Raw genomic sequence first — 23,538 nt, 5'->3', positions numbered from 1 at the left:
GAACTTGTTAGGAGAGAACCCTAAGAGCTCTCATCACCAGGAGAAACGTTTTCTTCTTTCTTTTTTTTAATCTACATGAGATGATAGATATTAGCTAAACTTACTGTGACAATCATTTTTCAACATACCTAAGTCACGCCATTATGCTGTACGCCTTAAACCTGTCAGTGCTGTATGTCAATTATATCTCAGTACGCGGGGCTGGGGGCAGTAGAGGCAGTTGATTCTCAACTTGGCTCTGCATTAGAATTGCCTACGGAGAGCTTTTGAAAAAAAAATAGCATGTCATATATACACACACATAATTTTCAAAGCTCTCACGGTTATTCTGATGACCAGCCAAGCTTGTGAAAAGAACAATATCACTAATTAAGAGTTTTCAGTAGGAGAGTAGTCCATTTATTAAAATGTCTTATTAATAGCAATCACTTGCTTTTAAAAATATACATTTATAAGGGAGTAAATGAAAAAAGGAAATTGACACCAATTCAAGAAGCAGTTTGAAAGCAGAAAACTGAAAGGTAAATATTAGAAGAAAGAAGCCGCTTCTCTCTTTTTGCCTCTATATTGCCTGCTTTTTTATCTCAAAGAAGGTAGTAGATAAAAACAGGAAAAACAAGTTGTAACAGGAAAGTGAAAAGTAACACTCTGAAATTTTAGGTTAAGTTTTAAAATCAGCTTTTCTACTATGCAACTAACGTAAGCATTGCTTTAATTGATGCCCACATTAAACACGCCACCAATAAATCAGAGACCCCCTTCAACTCTTCCCTCATTCCACACTGCACAGACAATTCATTTTGCATGTTGTATTTCAAGCTTTTCACCCAAAAGCCAACTATAAATTCAGTTGTCAACTGACAACACTGTCAACCGACTAGCTTGAAAAAACATATCATTGTTAAGTAGGTAAATTAAATAAGTTTTCTTTAGACATACACCCACACGTAACTCAGGAGGAAGGAAACGTTTATTATTCATTAACCCTTTGAATGCAACCTCCATAATGTTTCAGGTTTAATTTAGTAGCAAACTTGATTAATAACATTTCCAGGAGTTCACAATTTCAAGGCTAAGGTTCTGGTTAAGGTAATGCGGTTATCAATTTAATATAAATGAAGTTTTTTAAAAAGGCTGAAAGCAGTCTGACCTCTTAAAGGAAAATATAAATGACCCAGACTTTAGTCTTAGTAACATAAGTACACTTCAGGACTATGACAGTCAAAGAGAAGGATTTTAAGTGAAGATCAGAAAGGAGCACTACTATTTTCTTCTACAACATATATGTTTTGGTCATAGCATGCTGGCATGAATAAGGCAACGTGCCACGCACTGGCGTGCAGGAAGTGCAGTGAGATGCACTGCAGGAAGGCAGTGGTGACGGTGGCAGGCACGGTGCAGGGTCTCTCCCCAGGCGCACATCAGTCATCTTCTCCACAGAGCAGCAGGAGGGCTTTCTTATAGTCCCCAGATGTGTCCCCCTGAAACCCAAATGTACTCCGTTAACCCCCATGACTCACAGAAAATAAAAAACTAAGACATATCTGGCAACAGGTTTTATTCACATGACGTTTCCCCCATGTGGGTAATCTCTCTGTGAGTGCCTTTCACAACAGGAATGCTTTACAGAGAATTTCCTACTGATGCAACTGATGTTTAACTTTCTAATTTTACCCCTTAAAAGCACAGTTCTACCTAAGACAGTGAAGTATGTTCTTCCCTCTAGTAACACAGAGAACAGGGAAGCTTTTACAACCATGTTCAAGTCAAGGTTTCTAAACGAACTCTGAGTCTCTCATCACAGCAGTCCCTAACTTTTTGGGCACCAGGCACTGTTTTCATGGAAGACAATTTTTCCAAGGACCAGGGGGCAGGGGATGGTTTCGGGATGATTCGAGGGCATTACATTTACTGTGCACTTTATTTCTATTATTATTACAGCAGCTCCAACTCAGATCATCAGGCATTACATCCCGGGAGTTGGGGACCCCTGTCTTATCACATAGCATATGGCTGGCTATGGGGGGCAATGCTGGGACCGCCTGGCTGTTATGGCTTTACCTCAAAGACAGAAGGGTAAGGTACATTTTGCCTCTGCTCGTGTCATGCACAGATGTGTGGGATAAGTTAACGTTTCAAGCTATGAGTCACTGGGAGAACTCTCTAGTACCCTTCAGCCCAGCACACGACGCACACACAAAGTTCAACGCTTTCTCAACTGAGATGCTGCTTTGCACACAGCCCACATTCCCCTTTAGCAAAGAGAAAGACCAAGACAGAGAGACAAAAAAGGACAGAAAGGCAGACAGAGGGAGGGAGGGAGGGAGGGAGAGAGGAAAAGAAAGAATGAGGAAGTCAAAAGGCCTTAAGCCAAATTTAATTATAGGCCACAGTGTCCCTTGCTTTTAAAAGGATGAAAATGACAGTAATACTTAAGCTCTTTACTTACTCCTGATATGACCTGGTTGGTTCTTTCCTGAACTCTGAACCAATACCAGAGATAAGATGATAACAGACAATAAAGAAAGAAAACACTGATATGAAAGAAAGGAGAAACTAATAAAGACAGCTGGAACTGATAAAAGGCAGAAAGAACCAACATATTATTACCGTGGACAAGACTGGGTTTAGTGAGTCATCTGTCACCACTACTAAATAATGCTTCTAAGCTCACCAGGAGCCTCGGCCTTCACCAAGAGCCAGTCTTTCACTCAGGAGCCATCACCCGTACTTCAGGGGACATTACGCCAAACTTTGTAACTCACAGCTCTAATCACATCTCTAAAACTCTAAACTTAACACAGGAATTAGGTTCTCCCACCCATGTCTTGCAAGCTATGCACTGGTCTGCTGTGGATTTCTAAACATTTAAAGAAAGGTTCTACTACCTTAATCATGGAATAAAGAGAGGTGGCAAAATTCTTCCTAAACTCCTTCCTAATGTTAAACAGATCGATCTCACTTCTGGAAACCACAACTCTGATGAGGGTATGATCATCTGTCCCAGCTCCCTTTAAAAAAGAACAAAAGAGAGGCACGTGTTTAAAAATGTCAATTATAGCATCAAACTCCCCTGAGTTGGGGTGAGTCAATAAAGTAAAACAATTTAGTAGAATTGAACTACCTGTTTTAAGGAGGAAAAAAGCCTCAAAGTCTATCATCTAAAACATACGAGAGATAAATTAATTAGATAGAAGATTCAAGGCATGCACTTACCTTCATAGCATAGTAGAGGGTTTCTGCAAGGTAGGCAGGTATACTGCGAATGGATTTCACTACAAAAATAAGTAATATAATGGTCACATGCTATTCTGATGTGAAAAGGATAAAGTAATTAAAATCAAAGCTGCCTGACGCTTATAGCTCTACTTAAATACAGTATGAAAGTAACACAGGCTCAAGAGCTGCTCATTTGCAAGCTGCTCTGATCTCCTGACTACAGAGAATCTCCATAGATACTGGCTTGAGTTTTCCGTAGAGTTCTGAGTTCTACACAGAAAGGCACGTAGGATGGGGGCTGCAAGTTTTTCAGTGCCCCTTTCTTCTATGAGCACCTTTTCGCTGTAACAGTTTTGGCAGCCTGGGCTGTTACGCCACAACCTTCTTCATCCCCAGTAAATTATACAAACCTCCTGGGAGTTTTCATTCCAATATATTCAAGCAAATAATGTAAGATTACTACCCCATCTAATCTGACAAACCTTAGACTATCTGTCTGAAATCTTAATATAGGTATTCCCTCCGTATTCTATTGATATAACGTCCATGATTCACACAGAGCAGCACAAGACTCACCCATTTTGGTAGAAACATCCAGATAAACTGGTAACAGAAAAGAGTATCTTCCCCGAACACGTACATATCTATTGTATGTTAGGGCTCCTCAGAACTCAGTCTGCTTAGCTTCAGAAACTATCATAAAAATTCCCTAATATATAAAAATAACAAATCCTTGATTGGGGGTGGTGTGTTCTTCTCCAATGCTTAAGAAAACAGCCACCAGTAACTAAATCTGTCATAACTTTTATGTGTATTCTATTATGAAGGGGTCATCTAAAAGATTTCTGTTAAAATTCATTAACTGTGGACTCAAATGAAAGGTTACTGTTAGTGCTGGTATATACACACATTTAGCTTATTCTCCAGAAGACAGAGAGCACAGAAGCTTCAGCTCAACACCAAATACTCAGAACAAATAGCAGACAGAGGTTAACTCCAAACCCATATGAAAGCTGGGACCACAGGGAACTCACAAACTACATTCTCCCTGGAATTTGGTGAGTACGTAATACGACAATAAACTGCACAAACTCGTTTCTCCAATTTTTCCAGGTTATTCTGAATATTTAGCTAAAATAAAATTCTAAACTATTTACTCAGAAAAATAACCACTATCACACATCTTCCATTATATCAAAGATACTTATTCTAAATCAGATTCCAATTTCTCAGTCTGCTTCAAAACTGTGAGGATGGTATTCTAAAGAAAATAAAATTTCACAGATATCAGAAGTAACATTTACAAGCCTCTGAGATTACAATGCCCACATTTCAGATTCACAATGAAACAGTAATACTTTTAATGCAGCTTCAAAATGATTTTTAAACAATTCTCTTAATGTTTCCATAAGATTAAATGAAATAACCAGATATTTCACGTATTTCCAACATCAAGACAGATTTTGAATTGGAAATTTAGGAGTCTGCTTCACCCAAATATCATGATAAGCTCTTTTTTAATAAAGAAATAGATGGTTATTTTCAGATATAGCTTCAACTGAATAAAATACTTTTAACACCATGAATATTATATACATTATAAAATTACCTACCGACAGCAAGGAGCAGTTGTTCCAAATTACCAGAAGTCTCTCGGTCAATGGTTTCTTCAATTTGAAATCCTGATATAGTCATGTATTTGTCAAACACTAGAAAACAGGAAAACAATTTATGAATCACTCTTTCCAGAAAGATACTTCCTCTCACCAGGCACTGTCCTACCAAACACAAATCTCCCCTTTCTCCTTGCTGACAGACCTTGATTTTGTTCAGAGCCTCAACGTGCCAAGCCCGAAACAATGGATTCTAAGTGTTCTTTGTTCACTCATTTCCCAGCCCCTCCTTACTGGTTATAACCAATGAGAGCTAAAGGGAAATCTGTGGGAGAGGATTCTGAAAAATCTTTCTCTTTCCCAATTAAAAGTAACAGACAGATATGGTGAGTTTACCCCTTTCTTTTCTTCTTGCTGTGAAAATGGTTGGTATGTTTGGAGCAACAGTAGTCATCGTGTGACAACGAAGTACCGAAGATGAAAAAGAGAACCAAAGCACTAAGGACAGCGGAGAAGGAAAACAGAAAGGGCCTATGTCCTGCCAAATCAGCCAAGGAATCTTACCTACAGAAAGCCCAATATTAAAGCCACTATTAGTAGGGTTTTCTGTCACTTGCCCGTGAACTTATTCCCACTTGATACCACAAGTACTGATGAATACCCAGAAGTGAGCTCTTAGGTAACACTATCTAAGAGGAAATACTTGTAGTGAGCTACAGCTCAGTGATTTGTCACTATGAGCAACAATCTAGAGGCCTATCTCCCTCATCACCCTGATAGCAAAGAGTGGACTAAGGATCTCTAAGTTTTGTAAAAGCTACAAGAGAAGCAGAGAACTATGAGATTTCTCAAGGTCACCAAAAGGAAGAAATTTAAAAACTGATCCATTCCGCAAGAGCCTGTTATGCAGCAGGTATTTTGGCATACTGACTTGTACTTTCAAAATTAATCAAAGTACCATACGTATCATACACATTTTTATCACTCACCCCTTCTCAAATGAGACACACTTCGTGTTCCAAAGATAGTAATAAACTTTTCTTCATCTGTTCCCCATTTAAGTTCTCCAGCCTGAAACAAAGCCTGTGAAAATTTCAACCTCAATTAATAAATTGTTCTCCCATCTCATGTCCAGGTTCTTAATCACACTTGGGTTTTACTCCCTGAATATGAATTTGCCTGATTCATCATCTTATGTTTTTCAGTTCTGATGTTTCCTACTCTGAAACTCAGCTCACTAAGTCTGGGGCTACTTGGGAGCTTGCCACTAAACTGTGGCAAAGCAATAAAGCAGAGCAATAGTGCCAGGTTAAATGTCCCCAAAGTGTCTACCATGACTTCCAATCATTCAGGAGCAATGATGTGGTTGGTGGAAAGTTCTGATTACCTCACTGCTGATACATCCATTTACAGACTGGGAAAGTTTAACTAGGAGCTAAGGGGTCTGCGTTTTCTGTTTTGCTTGCTCTTGTAGCTGTTCAGTAATACATGATAAAACTCCATATTCTCTCTTTACAACTGAAATTTAACCAATGCTAGCTACAAAAAGTTTTCCCATTTGTAAAAGATCACAAAGAATTTTTAAAACATTGTTAATACAGCACAGTGCCTGACATACAGCAGGCACTTAACATATACTTGTTGAATAGTTTGAGTGTCTACATTTACCTTTTTACATGGAAAAGAATATATGCTTTCCAATGTCCATATCATTGCTGAAAAAATTATATACAAACATCATCATTAAATCTGAGTCCACTTATTGGGTTGTAGATTATTTATTAAAACCCAAAGCATCAATCTTTAAAATGTCTACACTACCCTTCTAATCATTTCAAGGTAAGTATACCTATTAAAGCAAGCCAAATGCAATTTGCTGAGACTACTACGCCGAGCTGCCTTTACGGCCACAAGTGGCAAAACAAATGATACGAGGTGATCAAAGCACGTGTTTGGATGTAGGAATTTTGATCACAGTATGTTTAAGAATATAGACTACGCTACTACAGATCTATTTTGTATTACACTTCCAGAGAATCATCTCTATGCTCAATATTGAAATTAATTTATTTTAATGATAAAAATACACAACATCAATCCTGGTCATGTGAGCATGCTCTTCAAAACTAAAAAGAGTGTTACTACGAAAGTCATGCAAGTATCTAAACCTTAGAACTATATCAGGGTGCTGTACACCTCTCTTAAGATAACTTTTTTAATCTAATTACAAAAATTACACATGTTCATTGATAAATTTTATAAAACAGAGAAAAAACATAAATAAGGAAATTTAAATTACCAAGAATATCAACATCCCAAAGATACTGGCTACTACCTCTAGTATGTTTTCCACACACAGATGAGATATACGTATACATTAATGCCTAAAAGTGGTGAAGGGCTCATCCTGTACAATACTGCAAGCGCTGCTGAAGCCTCCTTTCTTACCAATTGTTCTATATTTCTAGGGATGTTCTCTAGTAGCTGTAGCAGTTGTATGGAAAAACCTGGTGAGATGGCTACTTTTAACTATAATCTCTTAATTTTCTTGGAAGAATTACGTTTGGGATCATTACCTAGTCTAAAACTACTACTAACTGAATCATATGCAATAATAATGACGGTATCATCATATACAGCAATATTTAAAAGTCTTTTGTTTTGCCTTGTCTTAATGTAAGGGTTAAATGAGGCTGCCCAATATCCACGGAGCTCTTCTGGATGAGGGACCCTCACACCTCCTCACCCTCCCCCTTCCCTCAGAGGGGGCTTTACAGTTTAGCCCAAGCAGTTTGATAACCTCTGGTTCAGTGCAAAGTACAGAGGTTTTGGAATCAAAACAGAACTGGTCCTGTCCTATCTGTGAGTCTTAGATGAGTTACTTAATCTCTTCTTGAGCCTCAGTGTCTTCACCTACACAGTAGGAATAATATTTCTATAGAGTTATTAATGGAGATTATATAACTCACATAATGAATGCACTGAACAGTGTCAGGCAATCAATAGCAGGTACTCAATAAGCATTGATTCCCTTCTCCCTCCTTCCTTTAAGAGTTCAACTTTCTCTCCAGAGAAAGCATAAAACAAGGATTTGGTAGGGGAGGAAGTAAAATCAGTTCAATGCATTAAAAATGTTAAAAAGTTAAGTGAATTAACTACAAAATGTTCAATTCCCAGGTGAATGACTCATTGAGGCTTATCAAATCCCTGAAATAACAGGAATCCTCTTAGTGCCAGGTATCAGTAGGGAAAAAAATTCAAATGCTTATAAAAGGGCCCCTTAGTTGGATGACTCTCAATTAAGAAATCTGAAATTCCCATCAGTGATAACAGCCCAGGTACCCTTGCTACAAGGTATAAATGGGTGTGTTCCTTTTTTATAATGCTGAAAGGGTAATTGTTTTCAACAGGCTGAATTAATTAATAAGATTTTTATGAATCAAAGATCAACAGCCAGTCTGTATTCTGTGTTGTCCCTGGTCACTGAAAAGGTAAAGAAAGCCTGGATACTGTTTCAGGGGTATGTTAAAGTAACTTCGTAAGTCAGTTTTCAGATGTACAAAGTTTCCCCTTCAGGGTTCTGAATGGTCATATCCCCTGCAGCAGAGGTTAAGTGATGCCTATACAGCCTCAGTACTCAAAGTGCGGCCCCAGTACCAGCACGGGCATCACCTGAGGGCTTGTTAGAAATGCAGATCCCAGGCCCCACCCAGACCTACTGAGTCAGAATCTGCAGTTTAAGGAGATCCCCAAAGGATTTATAGGCACATTAAAGTCTGAGAAGCACTGGTCTACAGTGAGTGCTCCAAGCAGAGAAATCAATGAAAACGAGGTACAAATGTACTGTTCCCGTTCAGTAGCCTCACGCTGCAGCAGTGCTCTCGTCACACCACCAGCTGTGCTGGGAAACCTGCCCACCCACCGCCCGCTAATGCAGGCCTCACTGCAGTCGTCTGAGACTATTAAGCTGCTCCTTTCACCGTGACCACGACCCCTGAAAAGCATGCAGAAGTCCCAGTCCTGAGAGCAGGAGTGTGAGAGCCAGCACATCTCCTACAGACCCACAGACAGTGCAAGCCTGGAAAGCAACAAGCTCGTCTCAGCAATGAGCAAAGCCCCTAACAGCTTGGGAGGATGGGTTTGTAAGTAGGCCGGGTTAAGCGAGATCTTTCCTTCCAATCTATACTTACTAAGCGTGTTTTATGGTAGCGGAAAGGAGAGAAAGGAGCTAACGGGTAAGAACGCCAAGACTGTTGTCTAGTGAAAGAGGAAGGGCTTTGGGGTCAGATGGGCCCAGGTGGAAATTCCAGCTCCATTCCCACTCAGTGGGGGCCATGGGCTTGTTTCTCGAACCCCTGAGCTTCAGTTTCCTTATCTAGAAAACAGAAATGATCCCCTCTATGTTAGAGTTATGCACTGGGTCACTCGTCAGCAACTCATAGTTACTAAGTGCTAACCATATGCTAGGGGCAAAGGATACAGATTGAACTGACAGCTCAGAGTGCCCTGGGTGGTCAGTCAGGTAAATAGGCAGCTTCCATATTAGGTGGCAAGAACTGTGGCAGGAAGCTTGAGATGCTATAGTCTCCCCTGTAAGGAGCACCTGACACACACCTGGGGGTCAGGCCGGGAGACCTGAAAAGCAGCTAATTTGAGGACTGGCCCCTGAAGAGGAATTATTTAAGGGACGTACACTGTGTTTTAGATATAATGCTATTGCACAGTTACTGAAGTATAGTGTAAACATAACTTCTATATGCACTGGGAAACCAAAGTAATTATGTAACTTGCTTTACTGTGATAGTCACTTTAGTGTAGTGGTCTAGAACCAAACCCACAACATCTCCAAGGTATGCCTATGAGAGACAGGACTACGATATGTGATTCTAGGAACCCAAGTAATTCCTTTATTACCATTTTCCAGTTTTCAGGTCTCATGTTTCAAATTTCCTAACACTTATTTCCTACATTTGACTACTTTATAAACCATACTGAGACGATAATGGAATTTAAAAGCCACTTAAGTACAAAATTTCATTAGGGAGTGACTAAAGAGCAACTGACAAAAGAACAATCCTGTTTAGAAGTCTATCAAAGGAAAGGTGGAGGAATTTTCAAATTCTACAATAACGTGTCATCTATTATGTAATAAAACACCATTTACCACTAAGGTATTTTTTCTTCTTTATCCTTTTCTACGAAGAGACTGCCACATTGGCAGTAGAATCCATAACACCTGGTTTTCTTGTAAAATTCTCTATTTTGAGAATGTCCCATAATCTAAAGGAAAATAACATATCCAGGTGGAACTCATTATTTACATGTAATTTATTTTATTTCATTTCAGCCTTGGGATAAAACATTTTGTTGGCCATCTACTTACATGGGTCTTATGATTTGTAAACGACCCGTTAGACTATTTTTAGATGCTATTACACATATTATGATTTGACATTAGCATGGATTCTTTTTTCATTTATGTCATAATAAAGTCATCACAGATTAAGTCTCACTCACCTGAGCATCTTGTTCAACCTGTGCTTCATCAATTCCAGCATCAGGGTCTCTATTAGCCTAGAAGAGATAATATGTTATGTTATTGCATTACATGAGTATTTCTGTTCTAAAGAAAAAACGGTTCCACCTAATGGTTTTGCACATAAAGCTTTTTCTCTTAGGAATAATATGCATTAATTAAGATCTTATCAATCCTACAATATCTTTACATTATCACACAAACACTGTCCAAAACCAACCTGACCCTCTTGATTTTAAAATCTATGAATAAAAGAGGACAGTGATATACAAAAAAACCCCCAAAAAACTATGAGTTAGCTATTACGAGTTCAGGTCAGATATTCTGAAACACAAACACACACTGGCACCTCACAGCCAGAATCAAGCAAGTACCAGAAATAAATAAAAGAATTTTAAGTGACTTGACTTAACTAGATTCAGACCAGTCCAGCTTCAGGTTTTTTAAACCACAAAGAGCCTCCACCCAATACCTGAAGGAGGACCACCAACATCCTCTGGTAGTACCCTGAAGTGTCCCCCACCACATCATCTTCCAGGCTCGAGCCATATTCTGCAACAGAATAATTTCACACTTATTTACAGCTTCTTTCAACTAGAAAAGGATATCTTGCCCCATTAATCAAATGGAAGAGACATAAAGGAAGAAATATTTGATCAGCATAATAGTTCATGCTTCTCTGAGCACTCTGAAGACTGAAGGCAAATGTTTTAAGTGGTGAGTGGCTGGAAGAAAAGAAATTAAAGTCTCCCAAAAGCACACAGTTCAAACCTAAATCATGACTCGGCCATTTAGAAATGCTCTCAACCAACGTAGTTATTAATCTGTTATTAATCAGATACATGATGGTACTGGAAAGTCTCTAAAATACAATCAATCTTAATTTTAAACTTTGTTTCCCTTTCTTTCAAATGTTTTACATGATTCATCTCGAAAGGTCTTCCACTCTCAAATATTCTGAGTTTTTTTTTCCTTTGGGGCATGGCCATTCCTTCTCCTAATAAGATATTTTTCCTCTGCAACAAATAAAGTTAACTCTGAGAGACAGCAGTGATATTTTAAAATACGCCCTTCTCCCCTCCATTTCCAGCTATTCGACAGACATAAAGCCACAGCAAAGGGGAAAACCAGGATCTACAAGAGTCTACAGGCACTTTTCACCATCTCACAACCAGCTGCCATTGAAGGAAAGGAGGTATTACTCTAAGGCATTTAAACATTTCATCATTATTTGAAAGGAGACAAAGTTTAAAAGTTTGACACTTCTAAAGGTACAAAAGAGATACATATCTAATTCAATCAGTTGCTCAAATACAAAACCTTGAAGGAATTTTTTATTCCTTCCTCTACTCCAACACCTATATATAATCAACCACCAAATCCATTTATATTTCTCCTCTGATTCGCCTCATACCTCCCACCAGCCTAGGCTGAGCCATAACTACCCAGCTTACCTCTCCCAACACAGCTACCTAATCAGCCTCTTAATTCAAACCTTCTTCCTGACCTCAATTGCCCCTTTAATACTCTACTATCCATTCAGGAGCTTACAGTGCTTTTGAACCAAGTCCAAACTTCTAATCCAGTCATACAAAACCATCTGTAACAGAGCCTAACTGCACTTATTCAGTCTATCTCCACAATGGACATGCGCATTCCCTCCACTACAGTCACATTCTCTTTGTTCCCTCAGTATACTTTTGTCAAACTGGTCTCCATGCCGTGGCAGACAGTGGGTGGACCTTGACCAAAAATGCCTTCTTCACCCACTCGAAACCTATCTAGTCTTGAAACCCTGGCTCAGTGTCTGACTGCCCTGTGAAGAAGCCTCTCCTTACATCCAAAGCCAAAATGACCTCTCTTCTCTGAATGAATTCTTTCATTAAACATGTTCGATGTTTGAATTTTACTATCCTGTAACTCTTGCAGCTTTTTCTAAGTCATGTCATCCCTAAATAGATTGCAAACTCCTTGAGGACAGGAGCTTTGTTATGTGCATCTTCTGCATCATTCATGACAGCCAGTACGCTGCTGGACACATAGCAAGTGCACAATAGCACGGCTGACTGGATGGACCACACACAGTTACTATACCTCTTGTGGCACCCCATCTGTCACCCGGCAGCACAAAGGCTCATTCATCAATGTCAACAACCCCAGAAGGAGATATGTGAATGTTATATCAGGTAAAAACTCAAGCGTGATCACCTGCAGCTGAGATACATGTATCACCTCTGCCTTAGTGGTTGGGTCCTATCCAACTTCAAAAAGAGGAGCAGGAAAGAAAGATTCCAGCGCTTCAAAAGGTAATTGTTGGGCTTCCCTGATGGCGCAGTGGTTGAGAGTCCGCCTGCTGATGCAGGGGACACGGGTTCGTGCCCCGGTCCAGAAAGATCCCACATGCCACGGAGCAGGCTGGGCCTGTGAGCCATGGCCGCTGGGCCTGCGTGTCCGGAGCCTGTGCTCCGCAACGTGAGAGGCCACAACAGTGAGAGGCCCGGGTACCGCAAAAAAAAAAAAAAAAAAAAGGTAATTGTTTAGTGGCCATAAATTTCACACCATTCTAACTTGCTGGGTTACACGGTCATTTCTAAGATTAACCAGCTAATGCCAAGATAGGGACCCATTTTCCTAGCTGCAGGCACTAGGCTTGGAGGTCTGTTGACTGAGCTGACAATCTGGACAGTCTGATCCTCCTAAGTCACGCAGAGAGCAGAGTCTTTTACAGAAAATCTGATGAGAAAAGAATTCCCTACTTTTACTTTTTATTACATTTTCTTGGTTCCATTAACAGGATATGCTTCAGATTGAAATATAGGGTTTTTTTCACACAAAAAAATTTTAAAAATCCAAAAGAAAAGACACCAAAAAGAAAGTCAAAATGCAGAGTAGTCAAGCACTCCCCTTAGCTAGAATGACATACATTTACTCAGACATTATCGACTCTGATTTGGACAAGGTTTCTTTTCCTTTTTAGTAATTCTTAACTTCTACCAACATAAAACTGAAATTTTTAAGGAAGAAAAACCACTTACATCTTAAATTTAATGTGAAAGAGACAACCTGTATATCCCAACACTGACTGTAAATCCTATATGAAAATAAGTCCTATCCTCAACAGAAGTTTCTTACAAATACTAAAGTAGTTATAGGTATAGAAAAAGGCAGTCTCTTCCCTACTGAAAGAGAAACTAGCTTGAATCGTCGCTTATTTGTTTACTCATTCCTTCAGTCATCCAGAAATCACGTATGGCCTGCCCTCCTATAACTCCAAAGAACTCCATTCACTTTAGAGAAATGACAAAGTGACAGCGGAAGTGAAGGGAGATGTAATTCGAAACAGTTACCTTCTTCATAAACTTGCTTTATGGCTCTCAGTTCTTCAGGTGTCCTTGAAGCAATAATTTCTGTCAGGACTTTTTCATTTGTCCCAGCTCCCTGTTTGGAGATTTATTTTTAATAGAAAAAAACATGTTAATAAGATTAAAAAGAAAGTGATTTTCCCAGAACAGATGTTACCCCAACTGCATAAATATATATATATTATCCAACATAGCGTTCACTTTCTATATGAGTTCTATTAGTTATAGAAATACGAAATTTCAAATTAGTTTTCTTTCCAAAGACAATTTTATCCTTTTTTGCCTAATGAAAAAAATGTTTATTGTATGAATGTGTCTACATATATGACATATAACAGATTACATAAATTTGTAATTTTATCAGTTTAATTCTAAATAGTTTTAAAGGGAAACATTTTAATGAAACAGGAAATAATAAAAAGGCTGAAATAGTAAAAATGAAAACTTCACATAAATTTACATGGAAGAACTCTGATACTTAAACAATATGTACCTCAAAACATAAACAACCCTGCCCTCAAATTAAGTTCTCTATGGATCACAGGGAAATTCTGCAACACAGGTAAAAATAAATATAGCATGGCTTGATTATTAGGAATCAGTTATTGGATCAGCATAAAGGAATTGGGACTTGCTTTCTGGATTTTTAAAGAATAATTGTAGTTGCTTTTCCTTTTTCTGATTATAAGTCATATCTACACTACTAAATGAGAAGATACAAGCAATGACATAGCTGAACTTAAATTTAAAAGATAGCATATTTAAGCCTTAATTTCCTTATATTTCTGTTGCTTTACCAAAAAATCAAACACTGAAAGAACTAGGTTTATGCTTGGGCAGAATTTTAGCTACTGCTGATATTTCAGAAGGCTGCAAAAATGCCCATTTCCAATAACCTAAGATTTTATTTATTCCAAAGAATCATTGTAGGAAAATGAAGAAGCACAGAAAGGTTCCTAACTTGATAAACCCTCTCCTCCCTCCACCTGAGCTACATCATCTCCTTGTTGTTAATTTCAGTTTGTCCATCCAAAACCTAACTACTAGTGACTGAGTTATTCCCTGTCCCATAAGTCTAAACAAATGATTCAATGTAATCACATTTATACAACGTTGCAAACACCAGGCAAGGGAATATACATTTAGTTACTTGCTACAATGAAATTATATCAAGTTTACCAGCTGCTTCATTTTAGTATTTAGAAGTACAGGAAAGAAGGAAAGGGTATTAGAAAATCTTTCTTATCTCAAAATTCTCTCCAAAGCTTCATCTTCTATGCTAAAACGATTAACAATATTATTGTTCCCTAATCAGGCAACTTTCTAAACTAAAAGATAAAATACCTAATCTGTAACATTTTAAAAACATATCTCAGGGCTTCCCTGGTGGCGCAGTGGTTGAGAGTCTGCCTGCCGATGCAGGGGACATGGGTTCGTGCCCCGGTCCAGGAAGATCCCACATGCCACAGAGCGGCTGGGCCCGTGAGCCATGGCCGCTGAGCCTGTGCATCCGGAGCCTGTGCTCCGCAACACGAGAGGCCACAACAGTGAGAGGCCCGCGTACCGCCAAAAAAAAAAAAACAAAAAAAAAAAAACACAAACATATCTCAAAATTAGAAAACAAGCATGAAAATAAAGTACAAAAGGCTGTAAAATACACTAAAATTTTAAAAACCCACTACTACTGAGTTAACTATACAAAAAGACTAAATGACACACTTGTCATTTTCTCTCTCCTTTTCTTATTGCCTCCTACGCAGTTTTGTCCTTCAAGAAACCCTCAGTGAAATAATTCAATTTGTTTTAATATAAAAATACCATAACCTGCTGTATAAAAAAAAATTAAATAAAATTTAAAAAAAAGAAATAGCTGTTAGAACAGCTAATTGTCATGTATAATGACTGTAATAGACTGATGTGATGATTTATATGTTCCAAAAAAAATAAAAAATAAAATAAATAAAATAAATAAATAAAAATAAAAATGCCATAAAGTAATTACCAACACAAAATAATATTATACACATGACAGGAATATTCCTCGCACTCATCCTTTCACCTTAAGAGCATGCTTCAGTTCATAGGCATCGTAAAGCCGAGAGGGTTTCATCAGAGCCACAATTAATTTTTCAAATTTTCCAGTCAGTTCTGATTTCAGGTCATCCAGAAGGTCCTAACTCACAGAAAATATAAATTGGTTAACCATGCAGAAATTTTAAGGAGGTTCTTCTTAAATATGAACAATAGCCCTTTGCTCTAATGAATTCTTTACATTGCTATCTCCAAGTAGAAGACACATGAGCTAAACAACACCCTGTGGCTTTTAATAATGTACTTTTGACATCTGACCTTAACCTAAAGCAAAGCCACTCATGTGTCAAGGTACTTGTTTTTAAGATGTTTTTCTTAATCTCAGAGATTTTAAAAAATGAACGCTTTTTATAAAAAATATTTATTTTAAAATAAGCCTAAAATATTTTAAAAATACTCTTCTGAGAAACATGTCTATCTCAAAAAAATAATTTCCCCAAAATATCATAATGCATTTTTACAAAGGACAAAATTTGGCCTATCATACCTAAACAAAACAATGTTTTCTTTTCTCTCCATATCTAGTGATATTCTAATACATACATAATAGATTATGTTCATTACTATGCCCCTGACTACTGCAGGACAGCTGCTATTATGGGGAACTTGCATAATTATAAAGATAAAAGCAGTATTTCTCATCCATTTCAGTTTCAGCACACAGGCAACTAGAATTTGTGTTTAAAATACATGCTTTTTTTTTTTCTTTGCATTTGTTTCTCGAAATAATGAACAAAAATTTTCAGAATAAAGCTACGTTTTTCATGTCTGTACTAATTCATTTAGTGACAAATTTAATTTTTACTTTGAATTGTTAATCAAATAAGAACATTTAAATCAATGAATTAAAAACTCATTTATTAAAATATCACTCCAAAAGGAACCAAGTGTGACTGTGTCAGAGCAAAACATATTTCAATACAGGTTTACACCTGGAAAATAATACAACAATCCTGAGTGGGAAATACAGAAGGAAAGAAGGGCAGTTATCCCCATTGGGATCTTTCAGCACCTATACAGTGTCAAGTGAGGAAAAACAATCATATGAGGATAAGTTGAGTGAGCATTTTAACCAACAGCTGATAACTAAGAAACAAACTAGAAAAGAAAAAAGGAGGAATAGGAAAGTCAGAATCGTAAGATTCATGATATTTACAAAAGAATATTAGTAGATTTCAAACTAGTCTTAAAAGAGAAAGCTGCTCTCACATTCCACCTTGGGGTGAAGTACAGTCTTACCCTGCCAAATAGAGTTTTAAAAGCCATAGCGATCTCCTGGCGCTGAGCATTACTGCGGGATGTCAGCAGAGTCAGGATGCTCTCCTCATCGGTGCCTGCAATTATGTTCCAACCATTACATCCCGGCTCCCACATGCCCACTCTCTCAATAACCTTTGTAACCAGCTCCCTAGTCACTTTAATTCCTTGCCTCATAAAATATATTTTATTAAGTAATTTATTAAACTATAAAATTTACAATATCAAAATGTTATTGTTTCCAACAATACATACTACCCCTACACATTGTGAAGGAGACACAAAAATTCTCCTGACTTTTTAAAAACTGAGTGCACCTAGTTTTTCTTGCAACAAGTAATTACTCAAATAACAGCTCTTCACAAGGCATGATGTGTTGGGTGTTCCAAGGGGTTGAGAAAGGAGAAAAGATATAGACCCTGGTTTCAAGTTATGAACAATTTAGGGTAAAAAATACAAATATTTTTTTTGTGAGGTAAGGCAAAATGTGACAAGGGCCTCAGGAGAGGTCCAGGTGTTAAATGGGGTTCAGAGGAGGTTCTCGTAGCTGAAAGGCAGCGGAAGACAGTTTTGGGAAAAGCTTCATGGAGAAGGTGACACCCACCCAAAACAGTCTTGAAGGATGAAAAGATTTTGACAGGCAGTGATGTAAGGAAGAAAGACAGGCTTTTAGAATCCAGGAAAAGCTTAACAGTAGGAAAATACAGAGCTTTCCTGAGTAGCAGATCACCTGGCATGGATGGATCAGAGGACACATCAGGCAGTAATGTGCGCTGAGACCGACAAGGTGGGCTGGAATACCAGGGAAGGCCTTACAAGGCCAGAAAGCCTGCACCTGATCCTGCTACAACAGGAAATCTCACAAGATGTTCAGAATGGAGAGTGATGGGGTCAGAGCCAAGTTTGAGGAAGATGAATCCCTTCACATGGACACTGGTACAGAAGGAGCCTGAGGACAGGAGGATTAATTATATGTGGAAGTCCTCAAGAAGAGAGGTTTTTAAACTGCAAAAAAGGAAAGCTGAGAAAGTGAAGACAGTCGGATGTAAGAAACTTATAGAACTGGATATCTGATTGGACACTGAGAGCAAAAGGCTGCACAGCTGATCACCCTCAGGAATGTCTGTTTATCTACTCAGTCAGCTACCATATGGGTAAAGCTGAAAAGCTAAAAAAACAAAGAGGCTGAATTTAACTGCTGTTTGGTTCTAGAGACTAAATACTACGGGTGGTCAGTCATTTTTTTTGTTCCTTTAATGTTTCTCTCTATATATGTTCAGCTCAAAATATTCTAAAGTTAATCTTACTGTAAAACAATGACTTTTTTGTTCAGAAAAACAAATGTCACATTTTTTTTTTAGAACAAAAAGAAGGCTGAATTTACCCAGGCCTTTCATGGCCTTCCGAAGAGTTTCTGCATCGGCCCGCTCATCAAATCCAGGGAAGTCAGTCACAGTGCCTCTGAGCGCCTGACACAGGAAAAACAGCAATATTATTCACAGCATGACTAATACAATAAACATAAACAGTAAGCTGCTTGCTCTGCTTCATGTTCAGACTTTACATAAACTTATCATTTGATAAGATATATCAATATAACCCCATTTGAAATGGGAAACAGACCATTACAATGTGGATTAGCAGCGCACCAATTCAGTGCACGAGCTCTCCTGGCCTACCTGCGATACCATTAGCAGGAAGGCTGGCTTCCAAGGCCCTCTTCCTTCAGGCATCGCCCCCCAGTGATCAAGCTCCACCAGCACCTCCTGGTTCAAGGAGGGCACTTCCTTGCAGGCTTCATTCCCGTTAAGCCTCTCGCCACTTTGATCTGGGAGCATGCTGAGCCTGCATTAAAACTTGAGGCCTTCTGTGGCACATATATACAATGGAACATTACTCAGCCATAAAAAGAAACAAAACTGAGTTATTTGTAGTGAGGTGGATGGACCTAGAGTCTGTCATACAGAGTGAAGTAAGTCAGAAAGAGAAAAACAAATACTGTATGCTAACACATATATATGGAATCTAAAAAAAAAAAAAAGAAGTGGTCATGAAGAACCAAGGGGCAAGACGGGAATAAAGACACAGACCTACTAGAGAATGGGCTTCAGGATACAGAGAGGGGGAAGGGTAAGCTGGGACGAAGTGAGAGAGTGGCATGGACATATATACACTACCAAATGTAAAACAGCTATCTAGTGGGAAGCAGCCGCATAGCACAGGGAGATCAGCTCGGTGCTTTGTGACCACCTAGAGGGGTGGGATAGGGAGGGTGGGAGGGAGGGAGACGCAAGAGGGAGGAGATATGGGGATATATGTATATGTATAGCTGACTCACTTTGTTATAAAACAGAAACTAACACACCATTGTAAAGCAATTATACTCCAATACAGATGTTAAAAAAAAAATAAAAACAAACTTGAGGCCTTACCCTAGGCACTGAACTCTAAGCAATGCTCTTAATAAATCTAGTCCTGTTTCCTTATACTTATTTAGGGATTTTAAGATAACCTGGCAAAACCTGAAAAGATTTTCAGTAGTTCATGTGCCAGAAGAATACAAATTTCTGAATTTAGAACTTTTAAAGATATATTAGAAGATACTGTTTGTAAGAGTTCCTACTTTATGTTATCATATATAGTACTTTTAATCATCCAAATATTTTAATACCTCCAAAAACTGTTTGTAATATCAATAGATCTTTAGAATCAGAAAGCTTTATTAATACTGAGCCATAAATTTTTATCTTATGATAAAGGGAGGCTCCCAGGATTTATTTTTACCAATAAATGTTCCTGAAGTACCTCACAACTCCTGTCAAGGTTCCATCCAAAACTGAGAAATAAACAGCTATAAGGGTTGGGGACTGAGAAGACTTGTCTGGTTTATGATCACTTCTGTTTTACTATGAATGCATGGAAGCACGATCACCTACAAGGAAAAAAATTTCTCTTCCACCTTAACATCCAACTGCTGCATTTGCCTACAGTATCTTAACACCAATCACATTAAAAAAAAAAAAAAAAAGACAACAGAGAGACATATCCATGGGGAAGAACTTGCATGGGACAATGCACCAGAGGTCAGCTCTGAGACCTCTCTTCAGTGGCACTGCATTCTGCCTCCTGAAAAAGTAGCACTCAGGGCTCCAGAAGACAGACTCTCTCCTTGACCAAACTTCAGACAGGCTCCTCAGAGCACACTTTTTGACTAGGACTGGTCTCTAGCCTGCCAAGCCCAGTTGTAGCACGAATCCTGCTGAAGTCAGTTTACAGAGAATCCCGCAAACCTTAATATCTGTTCAAGTTCCTCATCCTCCATCTTTGACGTATAAATCCATGGGCCGCCTTAAGCAAGAATCCTATTAGGCCAGTTCAGCAAGAATCCCTCTACCCTTAATGTCTCCTCTAAGTAACTTTCCATCCACTGACCCCCTTCATCCTGCTCACTGGTTGTAAGTTCCCAGCTGCCTTTGCTATACTTGGACTTGAACCCAATCTCTTCTCTTCCATTGCAATAGGCATGGCCTTTACTGCAGTAGTTTTGAAAGTCTTCTTTACCATTTAACAAGTACGAGAATAATTTTTTCTTTAACAATAGTCTCCTCTTGTTCAAGGAAAGAAGAAAGACTCTTCTTTCCTCTGAACAGAGTCAGCCTTGAGAGAACCTACAGGAAAACCTTAGTGTTGTAATTATGTGGCCAAAAGCATACAATCCAAGAGAAGAGGTGTTTTTTCCCAGTTCCATCTCCCAGCCCCAGAGTGTTGACTGGTAGCAGCTTTCATCCCCCCAAGCCACCCCCCCCCACCCACAGCCAAACAAAAGATTGTGGCCAAGTAGGAAAAGGAGGGGCAGGGAAGCCTCACTTATCTCATGGGGAGGTCATGAAACTAAGCCAGAGCTCTTCATTCTACTAAGTGGGAAAATGCGATACTGTGATTTATAATAAGAAACATATATATTTGGTCTTTGTCCCCATTTCCTGCACAGACCTCCTAAAACCCTTGGAATTCCCGGATGATAAGAGTGATAAATTTCATAATGATAAGAGCTTGATATTCATAGCAAACCCCCTTCAATCACACCTGACTTTGTTAATGAGGTGACTTTTGGGAAGCATCTAAGGATGGGGGTTTCGGGGCTGCTTGCCCGGGGAAGCAACCATGCGATTAGAGGGTTGGAACTTTCAGTCCCACACCCACAACCCCACCTCAGGGAAGAGAGAGGGGCTGGAGATCGAGTTCTATCACCAATGGCCAATGATTGAGTCAATCATGCCTAAGTAATGAAGCCTCCATAAAATCCAAAAGGACACAGTTTGGAGAGCTTCCAGGCTGGTGAACACATGGAGTTGTAGGGACAGTGGCTCACTCGGAGTGGGCCCTGAAGCTCCCTGCCCCTTCCCACACACCTTGCCCTACACATCTCTTCCATCTGGCTAATCCTGAGTTGTGTCCTTTTATAATAAACCAGTGATCTAGTAAGTAAAATGTTTCTCTGAGATCTGTGAGCCAATGATGGGGTCATTGGAAACTCCGATCTATAGCCAGTCAGTCAGAATCAGATGTGGCAATCTGGCCTTGCAACTGGCGTCTGAAATGGGGGTGGGAGTATGAAGAGGGGTGGTCTTGCAGAACTGAGCCCTCAACCTGTGGGAGCTGATGCTATCTCCAGCAGACAATGGCAGAACTGAGTTGAATAGCAAGACACCCATCTGGTACAGGAGAACTGCCTGTTGGTGTGTGGAAACCACACCCCACATTAGAAGTGGGTTCAGAACCCTTTGAGAAATCCACCCAAAGCCAGGCTAGTCTCCATTTCCACCCTATCTAAAAAGCACAGATGCAATAAGGGCCAATAAACTCCCTGCCATTTGTTCCATAGCTTGACCATATGAAAGTGAATGGTTGAATACCGGCAGCTTCAAATGGTTCAACATCATTAAAAGGAGCAATAGGTTGGGAGAGAAACTGGTAAGATTTGAGGAGATGGCCCTTCAAAATTGGTATGGGTTAGGAAAGTTATTTCTCTCAAGGCAAACTGCAGTTCCTCTCTGTTTAGTAAGACCACTTCAAATTGATGAGGAAGACACCATCAGTATCACCATAAACATGAGCAAATACCATGGGTTCTCTCGCTGTGAGAGCTTGAATGACTTAGCTCACCTGTCTGCTTATCTATTCACTCAACAGCCATTTTCTGAATGCCTTCCACTGCCAGGTATTGTACTAATCAGTAGGAGAAAGTTAAGATCTCTTAAGTCAAGAGAAAATGATAGGCATGTAAGTAAGCAAGTGCAGCAGAGTATATACACACAGAGGTTTCCTCAGGGTAATATGAGCACATAAAGGAGGGACTGAGACGGGAGGAGTGGAAAGAAAAGAAATCAGAAAAACTTCCCCAAAACGTCTTGAAAGTTGCCTGTAATTTTGCCAGGCTGGCTCAGCAAAGCAGAAAAGGGCAGGGAGCTATTTCAGTACATAATTAAAAGCATGGAAGAAGGAAACAATGTGGTGCTTTGGACAAAGGGTTAAGTATTTCAACAGACTGGAACAAGCAGTAAGATTGGATCAAAAAACAAGGGAAAGGTCACAGTGGGGAGCGAGGACGGCTGGAAGCCAGGCTGAGAAGAGCAGCCTTCACCCCGCTGGCAAAGGAAGCCCTTGGAGGGCGTTTAAGCAAGCAGACAAGGAACAAGGTCGACTCTGCACAGTAACATCACTAGGGCAGCAGTGGAGACAAAAGGACAGAACTGTGCATGTGTGGAGACAGAAAGACTGTTTTAAAAACTACTAAACATAAGAAGGATAAAAAGGACCTGATCTAAGTCAGGAGCAGTGGAAATGGAAAGGAAAAGGCAGACAGGAACAGGGCCAAGGCAGAAGGAAACCACTGAGGATGATTCATCTTTTGGATAAGGAACAGGGTGGCTGGTTTTGCACTTCTCCACATACTGAAAGAGAAGCAGGCTTGTCAGTTACTGGGGCACATAAGTGGTAACTAGAGCTGTGGGAGGAGGCTTCACGAAAGGCAATATTAATGGAATGGAAAGAAGAGCTGGAGGAGGGAAGGTCACCTACAATCGGAATGGCAGCTAATATCAGCTAAGGGTGGCAATGAGCTCAGAGCTTCACATGGACCATCTCAGTGAAACCCCATTTTCCAGATAAAGAAACACACGGGCTTAGAAAGGTTTGGCGAATCACCCAGGTGACCAGCAAGCAAGCAAGTAGCAGAGCCGGCACTTGAACACAGGCCATGGGACTGTGGGCTCTTAACTGTGGGCTCTACACAGCCTCCCAAAGGCAAAAAGAAAATCCAAAGAAGGTGATGGAATGGAAGACAAAGGAGAAAAATGTTCCAAGGAAAGGAAGAACAGGCAGTGCCCAAACCATAGGGCAATCAAGTAAGCGGGAAGATGGAAAAGGGTCCACTGGATTTGGCAAGTAGGAGGTCTTT

At 39.4% G+C, this 23,538-nt stretch overlaps 1 protein-coding gene across 1 annotated transcript in view; it reads right to left on the bottom strand.

Moving 5' to 3' along the window:
* Positions 1-952: 952 nt before the first annotated feature.
* Positions 953-23,538, bottom strand: part of ANXA5 (annexin A5) — a 31,362-nt gene continuing 8,776 nt past the window's right edge. Inside the window, exons 3-13 of the mRNA XM_022596262.2 lie at positions 18,463-18,547; positions 17,061-17,155; positions 15,790-15,903; positions 13,716-13,806; positions 10,841-10,920; positions 10,350-10,406; positions 5,822-5,915; positions 4,833-4,928; positions 3,217-3,275; positions 2,889-3,011; positions 953-1,481 (exon numbers count right to left, since the gene is read on the bottom strand). Coding sequence (XP_022451970.1) covers positions 1,422-1,481; positions 2,889-3,011; positions 3,217-3,275; positions 4,833-4,928; positions 5,822-5,915; positions 10,350-10,406; positions 10,841-10,920; positions 13,716-13,806; positions 15,790-15,903; positions 17,061-17,155; positions 18,463-18,547 — 954 coding nt within the window. The 3' untranslated portion in view covers positions 953-1,421. The remainder of the gene's footprint in view (positions 1,482-2,888; positions 3,012-3,216; positions 3,276-4,832; positions 4,929-5,821; positions 5,916-10,349; positions 10,407-10,840; positions 10,921-13,715; positions 13,807-15,789; positions 15,904-17,060; positions 17,156-18,462; positions 18,548-23,538) is intronic.

The sequence above is a fragment of the Delphinapterus leucas genome, chromosome 5 (assembly GCF_059928025.1).
Source record: "Delphinapterus leucas isolate spDelLeu-1000000601 "Yukka" chromosome 5, BTC_Dleu_Yukka2, whole genome shotgun sequence".
Taxonomy (NCBI): domain Eukaryota; kingdom Metazoa; phylum Chordata; class Mammalia; order Artiodactyla; family Monodontidae; genus Delphinapterus; species Delphinapterus leucas.
This window is presented reverse-complemented; position numbering and strand designations above follow the sequence as displayed.